Source organism: Ixodes scapularis, unplaced genomic scaffold (assembly GCF_016920785.2).
Source record: "Ixodes scapularis isolate PalLabHiFi unplaced genomic scaffold, ASM1692078v2 PGA_scaffold0__279_contigs__length_252992795, whole genome shotgun sequence".
NCBI lineage: Eukaryota > Metazoa > Arthropoda > Arachnida > Ixodida > Ixodidae > Ixodes > Ixodes scapularis.
The window spans coordinates 239,985,463-239,998,808 of record NW_024609835.1 but is presented as its reverse complement, the minus strand read 5'-3'; the positions used below and the strand labels follow the sequence as shown (position 1 = coordinate 239,998,808).

Here is a 13,346-nt window from a genome sequence, read left to right as displayed (position 1 = left end):
TCGATAGTCCCTGTCTTCGAAAGCTCTCGCGTTCGTTTTGTAAACTCATCTTGTGACGCTTCATCGAAGACGTTTTTCTGTACACAACGAATCGGCCGCCGCTTGCCAGATACTTGGAGGTCACGACGAGGCTTGGCGAAAGCTTGCGCATGATATTATAATACAGTTTCTCCAAATGGACCGAAGCGAGGGGTGACCCTCCGTACCGCGGTCTAGTGTAAACCTAGGATTAGTGTTTGGAAATTCTTTTCGTGCTTTACCGAAACCGCTTCGGTGGCTCCGTTAGAATGCGGATACGCTTCAAGCAAACCAAATGAAGCCAACAGCTCCATCGAATTCACTTAGCACAAAAATATGATGTCAACGAAACGTCACAAAGAGCATCTGTCCACGGAACGAGTTTCCACAAAACGTCGAAGTGTCGACGAAACGTGTGTCGATGAAAAGTTCTTTAGAAAACTTGTTTTCACCCTACGGGTTTTGAGAAAACTATACGGGCCTGTGCTGTACAAGAGCGAGAGAAGGCGCCGCAAGGACAGAACGTTTCGTGGCCGTCATACCCACCGAGTCCTGAGACCGAGACGCTGACGTTGAAGCCCTTGGCCGAACCTTTTCCGTCGGAGTGAAAGAGAAGCGAGAAGGTCGGTCCCTGCAGCAGGCCGGGACCGCGCAAGCCGCAGTAGCTGTCCAGCGTTGGCGACAAGCTGTTGCTGCCGGTGCGAATCTCCACGAAGTCCAAGCTGCAGTTGTCTTCAAGCGCGAAGCTGCTGAAGTTGAGCTGCGAGCGCGTTCAAAAGTGGTAAGAGTTTGAGGAAAATCTTCTATGATAACTTGAAATGCAGATTGCTGACACCTTTTTTACGTATCTAGAGCACCCGTTGCTTGCCATAACCCCAAGTAGGATGCCTTCATGTGCGTTTTGCTTATATAGGTGGGGATATCTCGCCCTTTTGTCCTACACGTTTATGTTGTTGTTTTTTTCAGAAGCGCGTGAAAGAGGGTGTCCTGCACTTGAAACAGTGTGTTCCTGTCGCGTGAAAGAGGGTGTCCCTGTCTGCTTCTGCACGGACTCTGAACCGACTCCGGAGCCGGTGGAGGATCTTGAGGAACTGGATCTGAATTTCTTCAGTACTGGGATGAATCGAACGCACCAGTGAAGCGACCGTGCAACTTCCGGTTAAATCGAATGTGCCAGCTCTTGCATTGCTGAACTAGTTCAGCCAGCTCAGGCGAATCGGAACAGGCCTCATTGTTCGCGCTGCTTATGCCATGGACAAACCTCGGTGCACAGTTCGTCGAAAGCGCGTCCATCGCAACCTCCGCGTCTGGCTCACCTGCACCTGCGTTCCCCAGACCTCGGGAACGACGACCCAGAGGCAGTCGGTGTTGGCGGGGTAGTTGGACGGGTAGCCCGGGCTCGTGAACCACATGCTGCCGTCGGCGATCCTCAGCCGGCCGCCGCATTCTGGGGACCGGGGCAGACTTTCAGACACTCTACCGATGAACGAAAGGCAGCAAGTTTCAAAGCTGGCAGGCACCACGTTGCGAAATATTGGCGAATTCCGCAATCACGAATTATGCTTTTCCAATACGACTGTTCATATTGTCGTTCAAATGTGGGTTCCATTTTGATTTATCACATATCGCGTAATCGTTTTTTAACGCGATAGAGTTAAGGAGCTCCTGTCGCAGAAAAGCCAATGTCGGTGGCGTGACGCAAAAATCAAGGATTGGTCGAGAGCCACATGACATCGCGCGGGAATTTCAATCAACACTTACGTGAGACGTGACGTCACACATGTAATGAAGGTGAACAAAACATGACGTGTAATGCGAATGAAAGCTCACCGCATGTCTCAGATGATTTCAATTTACGAAGTAATCAATTTGCTTTAATGCAAAAGTTCAAGAATTTTAGGCGGGATGAACCCTTCGGTTGGGAGCCAGACACGCTGCTGACTAGGCCACGCATGGCACGCTTGCACGGCTTGGGAAAGAGTGGGAGTACATGTTTTGCTATCCTCTTTCACTCTTAAAGGGGCGGTGCAATGATTTTAACACTGAACGAATGTGCAGCTTGTATTTTTTATATTGTTTACTTCGGCATAAGTAAGAGAAAAAGTGCCACCGTACCCCAAAATACCTCTATTTTGCTGCGTAATCGCAGAAGAAAAACCCCTTTTTTTCCCAACCTGCGGCCACATGGTGGCCGCAAATGAAACCTGTGGTGTGGCGTCATTCGGAGTGGTTTTTGTAAGTGATAGTGTTAGGCAATTGTAAGCTTGATTTAAGGTTAAGTTTAAAAATCTTGTTGTTTAGGCATGCAGAAACGCTTCAAAAGCCTAATATTGCCGCTAAAAGGGTATGAACTCTTTGTGGCGCCATCTACCGCAAGTCAACAGAACCTGCCGTCGCCGTCATCCGTCGACGCCCGTGGCGCCTACGGCGGCTACACGAGCAACCCGGACGTTTTGTCTTTCCCTCGCTCGACGGAGTGCGTTGGTCGTGGTCCGTAGTATCGTGGTATCGTTATTGTTCCTGGTGTCTCGACCTCGACTTTGACTTCGACTGCCCACCGCGCCGCCATGTTGGTCGGGAATCGACGGGAGAGCGGGAGAGCGGCGAGCCTGGCGAGCCGGCGAGCGCTGGGGAAACGGAAGCCAGAAGAACCCAACCGGAAACCAACGCCACTCCGAATGACGTCACAGGCGAAGCTGGTGCCGCTTCAGTGTTGAGTTGAGGGGTGCCGGAGATACCAATTTCTTTTATTTTTTTAATGAAAACTAGGGCAAGTAGGAAATAATAGTTTTCGGTCCTTCCTTTTATATGTGGCCGGAATCAATTCCCGCAATTAATTAGCCAAAGTCCGCAAATTGTTGCACCGCCCCTTTAAAGTCGAAGCGTCCGCAATTTTCATTATGCTGCTTGAGAACTGCTGTAGACAGTCCAGAATGTTTTTCGTCGAGGTCCATGAAGTCTTTAATAACATTTAAAACCAATTAAATCTATTTAAAAAATCTGACTGGCTTCGTCCCGTAAACGGGTCTCCCACGCCGAATTAACGAGTTTTGTATTAGCATTACCGTATTTAGAATGTTTTGTTTTGTGTATGAACGTAATATCACCCTCGATCCTATTATGTTTGATAATGTTAATGGGAAACATTTGATCTGATATTCAGGAGCTAATTCGTCATATCACATTTGTGTGCACATTACCCCTGTATTCACATTATATCCAGTTTAAAAAGCGCGGGCCATTTATACTCCTTTCAACCCTAAGTTGAGACTGCGGCGGGAGCTACTTGCCCACCGGATTAATTATCCGCCTCCCTTTTATCACGTGATACGGCTCTCTGCGTGTGGGTACGGGTGGGAGCGTGATCACGTTGCAACAGACAGACGTACGTCCGGCCCAACGATGACGTACACCCGTGAGCGATTTGAAGGTGAACAGCCCTCTTCTTGTTTTTGACGCTCCTGCAAGTTTTGAACAAGCTCTGTTCCAGAAGAGGGCTAGTACGCAAAGTTTAGACCCCAAGCCACGTACCATTTGAAACGTTGAGAGTTAATATAGCTTTAGGGAGCCGTAAAACAGGCAAGAAACCAGGTAAGGTGTTCATATTGCCGGCGAGTGTACCTTCCACTGAAGTCTCAGCTTGGGGGAGACCCAAGTATACAGCAGCTGCTGCGCCACTTATCCGAGTTCGCCATTGTTTGGGCGCGTGCTCTCAGCATGTATGCAGCATGCAGCATGGATTGGACACGAAGGTTGCGTCGACGTTTGGCGTGAACTAGGCTGCTATCCGACGCTTTGTGCCCAAGAAGCGGCGACCTCCAATGTTGCTCGATGGGCTTTGGAAAGGATCTCTTGAAGTAGGCATATAACAGATGCGCGCCGTCGTCTGCCTTGGTTATACACGTAGCCACGGACGGGCAAGTGCATATTCGGCTCGCCCAAAAATACCACCGCATTTAGTATCACCTTCAACAAAAACTGAACGATCATATCCTCGCAACAACCTTCTTGACTCTATGAGTTCTTTGGTTCTTTTTTTTTCGCGGCTTCCAAACGTTCACGCTACATGAGGGTCAATCCTGTACTTCGTACTACACACTGCTCGGATACTTGCGTGTGATTTAAATCCACTTACTAGAGCAGCGCCAGTAGTTGGCTGCCGACGACACGGCCGCCCAAGAGTCTACGTAATGGCTCGGGTTGCCAGAAAGCCTACGGCTATGTCCTTGCGGGCTGTTGGTTTGTCGTGTGCGTTGGGAGATTTTCAGGCCCATATAGATGTCTCGATTTTTTTTATTCAAATCATTTGACTGCAAATTTCATTTAGCTTGCAACGAATCTAGAGCGGCGATAAGCCTGGAGTGGGTGGAGCGAATATAAGGAGAATGAACGAGGAAGTTCGCCTGGCGGCACGCTTTCCGCGCAGCATGAACAGCTCCGACACCGTGCGCAGACTGAATGGCGCTGGACAAAACACGTTGCTCGCTTGTATCATATTTGAATAATTTCTGCAGGACTATAGAAGTGCTCGGGAGAACATCTGCCACGTACATGCCGGCCGCCACGGGAACTGACAAACGATAACGGGCCGGATTTTGTGTAACAATTTCATTGAATTTCTGGCTGGCAGAAATATAAATAACACTAAAGGTAAAACACACTCAAACACATGTGCAAACATTTAACCAGAGAAAAAAAAATCATTACAAAAAAATCCACTGATGGATTCTTAAACGGCCCCTAAAAAGGAAAAAAATAATTAAAACAGTCTGTTCGGGACACGCAGGTCGAAAAATTATCTCTACACGAAAAACAAAAATGGTTTCAGAGCAATATTCACGGCGCGAGATTTATTTTAAAGTCTGCGCACAAAGTCCATGATGGCACGGAATGGTGATGCACTCTCTCCACCTCATTGTGATGGCCAAGCCGATCCACCTCTCCTTCATGCGCCCGAAATGCCGAGAGAGAAAAGAAGTGGAAAGGAAAACTCGTGGAAGAAAACTATCGACTAAATCGTGTCTCGCGCCGTCAATAATGCTCTAATTTTTTTTTCTTTTCATGTAAATTTGATTTTTTGACGCGCGTGTCTCACCCAGACTGTTTAAAAAAGCTTTTTTTTTTCTTTTCTTTCTAGGGGCTCTCTAAGAAATGCTTTAGCATGACCTTTGGAAGCGTCACACATGTCCCCCTTTGGGAAACCCTAAAGGCCGGTTCAGACACTTGCGTTTGAGTGCGTTTGACTGCGTTGCGTCGAGTACCGAAAGCGAGTCACCGGCACATCTGTGCTTCGTATGAAGCGTGGAATCCAATTCAAGGAATCATCTTGGCACCCGATATAAGCAGCAGGGATGTCCTGGTTTCTCGCTGCCGCAACGCAGTCAAACGCACTCAAACGCAACTGTCTGAACCAGGCTTAACGTTGACCCCATCACTTTCCTTTCTTACTTTCTCTTTGGCTTCCTCTTTTTAGCCTCGTTACGGAGTCAGTGTTAGCGTTTCCTAAAGAGAGACGCGTGTTGCGCTTCCCAAGGATCATGCTAACGGATTCCCGAAGAATCCACCAATTGATCTTCCGGTAACTGTTTCGCCCCCTTTTTTGTACTCTGCCTCTCACAGTACGTCGATGCCCTTACATGCGGTCATCCATATCACTCGTGGAAAGAGCCACATCCATACCTCTCGTGGAAGGAATTTCATCCACATCACTCGTCGAAGGAACCGCATCCATCGTTTTAACTACACACACCCATCACAGCCAAGGCACCGCTCCTACGGAAACCAAGAGTGAAGAACAACCGGCGACGACAGAGCGGCAACTGTGCATGCACGCCCGCATTCCACCGCGCCACGGCGCTACACCTCCGAGGTAACAATGCCGCAGTGCTTAATGAGATGGCGTGATCGGAGAAGGCCAACGCTGGGCACAGATTGGACACGACGATTGCGTCAACGCTTGGGTCGAACTTCACTCAAAGCCGGGCACTCATGCAGCACTCGTTTTCAATCTGTGCCCAGCGTTGGCCTTCTCCGATGACGCGATCTCATTCAGCACTAAGGCTTTGGTATCTAGGAAGTGTTGCACGGCGCCTCCTCCCCTCTGGCTCCGCGCCAGCTGTGCGTGTGACTTTGACGAAAACGAAAGGGCTCGTTTTGACGAAAACCCGTGGTTGTGTGTCTCTCAGTTTGTCAGCTCCGGGAAGAAGTGGAGAGTTTGACGCGTGATGACGTCAGCGCTTCGGGCCAACGGGAGTGTCGCACGCGTCACCATATCCCCCTCCCTCTCTAGCTCTCGTCTCTCTCTCTCCGTCGCTGACAAACTAAATACACCGCCGGGTTTCTGTCAAAACGAGCGTTCTGGTGCTGACGCATTGAAAACGATTTTCTCACTGTGCATTATTTTCCAAAAAATCGAAAAAAAGGAACGCAACATCGGTGGGCATTTATCGTCGAGACATTGGAAATAGGCTTTTCACAAGACCATGTGTCTAGATACCACGTTTCTTTTTTTTCTTCAGATAGCACGTTCTGAAATTTGTACGATGTTTTCTTAGCGGTTTTCGCGCATGAATTTGAGCCATAACGGCCACTACAACACCTGGCCGTGACTGAAGCTGTCCAATCAGCACGTCAGGAAAACACCAACTTGGCCCAAGTCTGGCAATCCTAAGGGCCTAATCTGCGCCTGATAATGTTTTGCTCTAAAGCTCAAGTTGAACTTGAAGTTCGAGGTTAATTTTCGCAGGAAAGGGGGCAAAGGAAGTAGAAAAAAAAAAAACAGCTTGACGAGATTCCTACCACCCTTAGTGTTCAGCGATGGACACGGCGTCAAAAAAAATCACCATGCGGAATTTAATAAAATTATTCAATATCTTCTACAGCATTGGATATGTTTAAAATAATACTAAACACCACTAATAATGACACTGCTATTTTGCTTCGCTACATAACTGTCAAAGTGCCAGACACGAACCAAAGATACCATGTACAAACCAAACAACCCACGGAGAAGCCTAATCTTGGCACTTCTTTTGCAATTTAGGCCCAAAGTTGGCAGGCGAAAAATAAAGTTCCAATAGTAAAGCCTAAATCTGGCATTTGCTAGGGAACTGAGGCCCAAAGAAGCCAGGTTACAACCGAACAGGTACCAACCGAACTCCTAGGAAGTGAAGCCTAACTGTGGCACCTAATTGGAAATTTAGGGCAAACATAACCAGACACTGTCCACAGAATATCAAGTTTTGTTATAACGGCCTTTTCGGGCCTTCATAGCCATGAACTACCAGACAAAAAATACAGTGCCCCAAAGATTTCTAGTTGGATGCTAAACGCTTGCGCAAACAGGAAAGAGGGCTCTTCTAAAGCAAGTAAAATGGGAGAGAATATCTCAGTACAAGGTCCTGGCAGCTACTTGCTCAGTTATCGAAAAACGCCTAGCAGTGTCACGAGGAAAAGAAAACAGCACCAGCTGAGTTGCTTTTGAAGTGGCCAGCTTCGAGCAAAAAACTAAAATAGTCCGCATCTGGTGTACTCATCACGCTCCAAGTTGTTGGCTCGCGAGGTTTTTTATGACTCAGTGATGAATAATAATCAATATTGCTTAAATTATCTTTGTGCCAGGAGGAGTATGCTGCATTTTTTCGGCCTAGCTTATTGTTGAGTTATATTTCGCTTGTCATGCTGTATTTGTTTAAAACAAAATTGGGCAACCTATTTATCATTTTTTATTGTTCCATTGTGCGCTTCTTTCTTCTCTAGACATTGCCAGAAACTTTGCGTACGCACTCGTATCATAGTTCCACGAGGGTCTGGAAATACAATAAAACTAATAAAAATAATAACTTTAGCCGCATTTTTTATTTTTCTAAAGTTGTGACCGATTTGGCGCCTTGCGTGCCATTTTATTTTTAGCCAAAAATTCTTTCAGAAACTTCTAGAAGTTGCATACCTCCTCCCATATTTCTAGCCAATAAAAAACTTCTTGGCAGATTCGCGGTAGTCGGCTATTTCTACCTATAGAATAAAGGCCTGAAAAAAAAAAAAAAAACAAAAAAAAAACAGCTGCAGTGGTGTGTTTTGAGCAGTTCTCGCGGACCCATACAACGGTCCGCTGGAAGCGTGCGGGAAATATGCAAAATATAAAATTTTTATTAAAAAAAAAGGACTGAGGGGAACGCCTGAAACTCACAACACTATCCAAAATTACTTATCTATCATATTTAAGGGAACAAATAACAACTATATAATACGCACAAAAATGTAAGCGGAAATATTTAGGGGTCATATTCTCAAAATCAAAATTATGAATGCGTTAGCACTGGTACCCACACGACAAGGAACTTTCTGACGGTGTCCGTCTCCGGTCAAAACAGTGGAAAAAGAAGCGCGCCGCGTAGAGAGGAGGAGAGCAGAGAAGAACAAAGGCGAGAGGGAGGCGACGTCCCGGGGTGGAAGCCAATCCGCTCCTGGATGCTGGGGCGAGTCCCAACTCACAACAGCGTGAGGCAGCGAATGCCGCTGCTAAGCGTGCAAGGGGAGCGAACGACACAGGAAAGCAGAAGCAGCGCCTAGCTCGGCTGTCCAAAATGAGGCGCCAAGAGGTGGCAAACCAGCGCTGGTCCGCGTGGGGTAGAAACCGGAAAAAATTAAAATAAGATCCATTGGCGGATTTTTAAGGAATGCGTTAGCATGACCCTCGGGAAACCCCACACGTCCCCATTTTGGCAAACCCTAACACTGACGCCGTAACGACGCCAGAAATGGGAAGCAAAAAATAAAGCGAAAAGGAAGAGTGAAGAGGTCAGTGTTAGCGTTTCCAAAGGGGGACACGTGTGGCGTTTTCCAAAGTTATTCTAACGCTTTCCCTAAGGATCCCCTAATGGATGTTCCTTAAAAAAAAAGACTATGTAAAAAATGTGTAAGAGAAAATTTAAGCATTTAGAAACTGTTTGCTCGCTGAATGACCATCACCCACTTTTCTGCGGGACGAACAGGGTAGAATAGAATGTTTCTCGCGCGTTCTATCTCACTAATGTTTTTAGGTACTTTGCGCAGTCCAACAGCGGCGTACGCGACGGTCGCCGGAAGCACCAACCGTTGATTCGGTACGCAGCGCTGAGTTGTCCCGAGCCCTGGGGCCTCTTCACGTAGTACACCGTGGTAGCCGAGTCGTCCGGGACCATCACCTCTCGGTCGCCGTGCCGGCACATCCGCCCTGGGACAGGAAAACGGTTCTTCCATATTCTGATGCACACTTGCTCTTTATGTGACCGAGGGCTACGCGGTGCGAGAGACGCATTGGGGAGTTTTCGTAGACCGCGCTTCCTCCCCCGCTAAGCGTTCCGCAACGAAGAAGACTGCGCCTGCGCGCCGATAGCCTCGACTGTGGAGTTCCCGCTATCGTAGCGGGTTGCGGAGTGCCTTGCGGGACGGCGAAAACGATCTACGAAAACTCGCTATTGACTGATTGCGCAGCGACCAGATATACCGAACAGTGCTACGTTTTATTGTGCTGTAGAGTGAGAATCTTCGAACACAGGTGGCATCGCGAGCACGCTGGGACAAAATAAACTCTGCGTATAAACTCAACGGAATCACTATCAATATAAAAGAAACAACTAATTTTTTTTTAATTGCCGCAAAAACTCGCAAAGTTAGGTATAACTTAAATCGGGAACGTGCTTATTTGAAGCGGAGACCTAAGCTGAACGGACTCACTCATTTCGTAGTGAATAAATTTATATATGCAATACAAAAATTCCTAAGCATGCACTTAATTATTTTTTTTAGAGAGGGACAGGAGGGAGTTTATTGTTTATTTGGTTCAGGAGGTCACTTCTCAAAGACGACTTGCAAAAAAAAGCAAATACTGCTCCGTTCACGTAGAATAAGTATAGTAAATGCCGCCAGTGCGCCAATTCCCGTTTCACTCTCCGCCGATGGCACGCCACCACGGAGCATTTCAAGCGCTCTTTACGCACGTGTGAGCTGAAAGTATTCCTGCTGGCAGCTGCCTGCGGCGGTGGCGTTGGCGCGGTCCACGGTCAGGGCCAGGGTCTGGTTGCGAAGCAGCGGAACCGCCCACTGGCAGACCAGGTGGCCACCCGACCTGAGCGAGTCCTCGGGAGCCGCCAGGAGCCCGCTGGTCTCGGTCAGCGTGTGCCAGCACGCTGCAACACGGACGCCCGCGAAGCTTAGCGAGGCGTCGCTCTTGGTAGAAAGTCGCCCTGCTTATTCCCTAGCCACGCATCGCGGGAACTTTTAAGTGCAGCTAAGTGCGACTGCCGTCAGACTTAAACGCCAATAATGATGCCCGACGGGCGCCCTAAACCGCAGTTGCGCCGAACTATGGTTAGCTGTTACTCTCCACTTTACCCTAACTATCGGAGCATCTTTAACCGCCATTAAACCTGACCTCAGTCACACTTCAATACTGTTAAGGGTCATCGTAAAGCTAGGGTACTAGACATTCCGTCAATGGCAGTGAAGGTGTGATAGCACTTAAATTATTTCTTTAACGAGCAGCACGTTTGACCAACATTTAGCCTATATATTTTCGCGCTAAATGCGGAGGTGAAATTGACGTCCCGTGACGTCATATTTTTACGTGGCGGTACGACATAAGACTGACTGAGACGTCAAATGTCCTGATGACTTTAACGGGAAAAATTAATGTCGCGTGACACTATGATGTCACGTGGGCTTGTGACGTCATGCGGCAAGGCCAACAGGAGCAGGAGAGTCCCCTGCAATGTTCCCACGTAATGCTATTGCTTTAAGAACAGTACACTAAGAGGACACTAATTGTATACTTTTGTGAAGCAAAAAGTACATTCTGAGTACATCTGTTGGGATGCTTTCAACGTCTGCAGTATTTTCTATTGTCTCTGATGAGATTAGAACGGCAGGACGTCTTTTTTGTACGACCGATCTCCGGCACGAGCTCGCTACCTTCCGCCGTGCTTTAATTTCGCGAGCACGCACGAGGCTCGCAAGACGCCGATGCGTTATCGAAGACAGAAACTCCTCTTCTCAATCTGTCAGTGGCTGGAGTGTGCTTCCTATTCTAGCGGCATGGTCCGCGCGCCGGCCCAGTCTGGAAGCTAATGTGTATTCAAGACAGAGACGTCCACATGCCATAATAAACTGTATTTACATATTGACAAAAGCAGAACATAAGAAGCGGTGATGCTGAGCGCTCCTGGTCGTTGGCCTGTTCTGCCGGTGCGCATGCTGCCGACCTTCTTTTAGTGTGGTGCCAGGGATGATGCCCCTTAGAGAAGTCTCCGAGTTCTTCAGATGCTCAGGAGACGGAGTGGTGATGAGGTTTAGTAAGTGGCGTTGGGTTGATGGCAGGATGGGAATGGAGACGAAGGCGGTAAGATCGGCGGTGCGTCTACCTGGGCAAGTTGCGAATGTTTCAGTTCCGGGTGTGCTGCCTTGAGACGGTCTAGTGAAACAGTGTCTCGTCGACAGTTGACATCTAGGATAAACAAAAAAACAAAAAAACTTGATTTAATGTTCAAGGGTCTTAAAGGGTCTGTCGTGAGGTGGTTGGAGAGGATGTACCACGTCATGAACCGCGCCCTGGCGAACAAAAACACGTGTCGCAACACTTAGGTCCTCAGAAACGTAGGTTGGAATGCGTTTGTTTGGTCTGGTGGGAGTAGCACGGTTCTTTCTCGTGACGTCGCGTAGCTGTATGGAGTATCTGGAAGGCTTGGAAACGGCACTGGCTGCAGGTGACTCGAAGAACGCACGCGGAAGGTGAAGTGTTGTTCCGTAAACTATGTCAGCGGCAGTGCACCCGAGGTCTTCTTTCAGGGCAGTGCACAGGCCGAGCAGTATGATGGGCAAGGGTGCACTCCAGTGATTTGCGTCGTCACGCACTTTGAGGGACGCCTTTAGTGATCGATGAAAACACTCGACAAGACCCTTGGCGGTTGGGTGATACGATGTTGTGCAAATTTGTAATGAGCCCAATAACGTCATGAGATCTCGGAATAAAGAGGATTCTAATTGTTCTCTTCTTTCAGTGGATATGGAGGATGGAACATCAAACCGGGCGATCCAGCCTGTTTCGAGGGTCCTCGCAATGATAAAAGAACTGATGTCAGGAATTTGGATGGCTTCCGGCCAACTTGTGCAACAATCGATGATGGTAAGCATATACGTGTTCCCATCTCACGGAGGCAGGGACACCACGAGTTCAATGAATGTTGCAAAGCGGGTGGTGAGTGTTAAAAATGAGGCGGACGGGGTGACTCTATAGCGATGCACTTTTGTGCGTTGGCACTGCAGGCAAGTGCCTGCCAAATCTGTGGCATCCTTGGTCATCCTAGGCCATAGAAAGCATTGGGCAATAAGGTGTTGAGTTGCCTGGGTGGGAAAGGTTGTGTAGGGAGTCAAAAACAAGGCGCTAAAGGGCGATGCAAGTCTGTGGAAATATCGCAACGTATTTCAGAATCAGACCCTGAGAGATGAAGATCCTGAAGAACCAGATTACCGTCTGTAGTTCACGTATCTCTGGGTCTCCTTGCTGTGCTTCTGCAAGATTGTTGAAATTGACGACATAAGGGATCGCGTTGCAGCGGCCAATGGGAGACAGAGCATTTGCAGCTGAGTTCTGCTTCCCGTGATGTGTCTGATGTCGCTGGTAAATTCAAATATGCAAGATAGATGCCGACTTTCCCTTGTGGAAAGTCGTTTCATGGTTCCTTACAGAGCGTAAATGGTTTGCTTGTGGTCGGTCAAGATGTAAAATTGACGACCTTCCAAATAATGAATGAAATGTTCGAGGTTCAAGTAAATGGCTAGCGACTCGCAACTCAATGCACTGTAGTGCGAGTCTGCTGGCGCCAGCTTATTGGAGAAAAAACCTAGCGGTTGCCACAGCCCGTTCACCCGTTGTTGTACAAGTCCGCCGACCGCGGCGTCGGAGGCGTCGGTCATGTCGGAGGGTTATGCATCCGCAACGGGGCGTGCTAGAAATGCAGCGTCAGCGAGGAACTTATTCATCAAATGCGCAAGCTTCGTTCAGCGTCCATTGCAGTGCGGTTGGTTCAGCCTCGCTGCCTCAAAGCAGATCGGTGAGAGGTCAGAGGACGGCAGCGGAATAAGTTAGAAACGTCGGTAGAAATTGACGAGGCCAAGAAACTCGCGGGGCTTCCGACACGAAGATTGCGTCGGAAAGTTCTTCACGGCCTTGATTTTAGATGGAAGAGGTTGGATGCCATGGGAGTTTTTGTGATGAACGAGCAACTCCAGCTGTGGCACACCGAACTCGCACTTCGCTTTGTTGATGGTGATACCATTGTCTGAAAGCCGTT

The 13,346-nt window shown here is 48.2% G+C and overlaps 1 protein-coding gene across 1 annotated transcript in view; it reads right to left on the bottom strand.

The window, feature by feature from the left end:
• Positions 1–13,346, bottom strand: part of LOC8033550 (cubilin) — a 264,814-nt gene that overhangs the window by 38,230 nt on the left and 213,238 nt on the right. Inside the window, exons 50-53 of the mRNA XM_042291012.1 lie at positions 9,999–10,187; positions 9,113–9,232; positions 1,335–1,465; positions 565–778 (exon numbers count right to left, since the gene is read on the bottom strand). Of these exons, the coding sequence (XP_042146946.1) occupies positions 565–778; positions 1,335–1,465; positions 9,113–9,232; positions 9,999–10,187 (654 nt within the window). The remainder of the gene's footprint in view (positions 1–564; positions 779–1,334; positions 1,466–9,112; positions 9,233–9,998; positions 10,188–13,346) is intronic.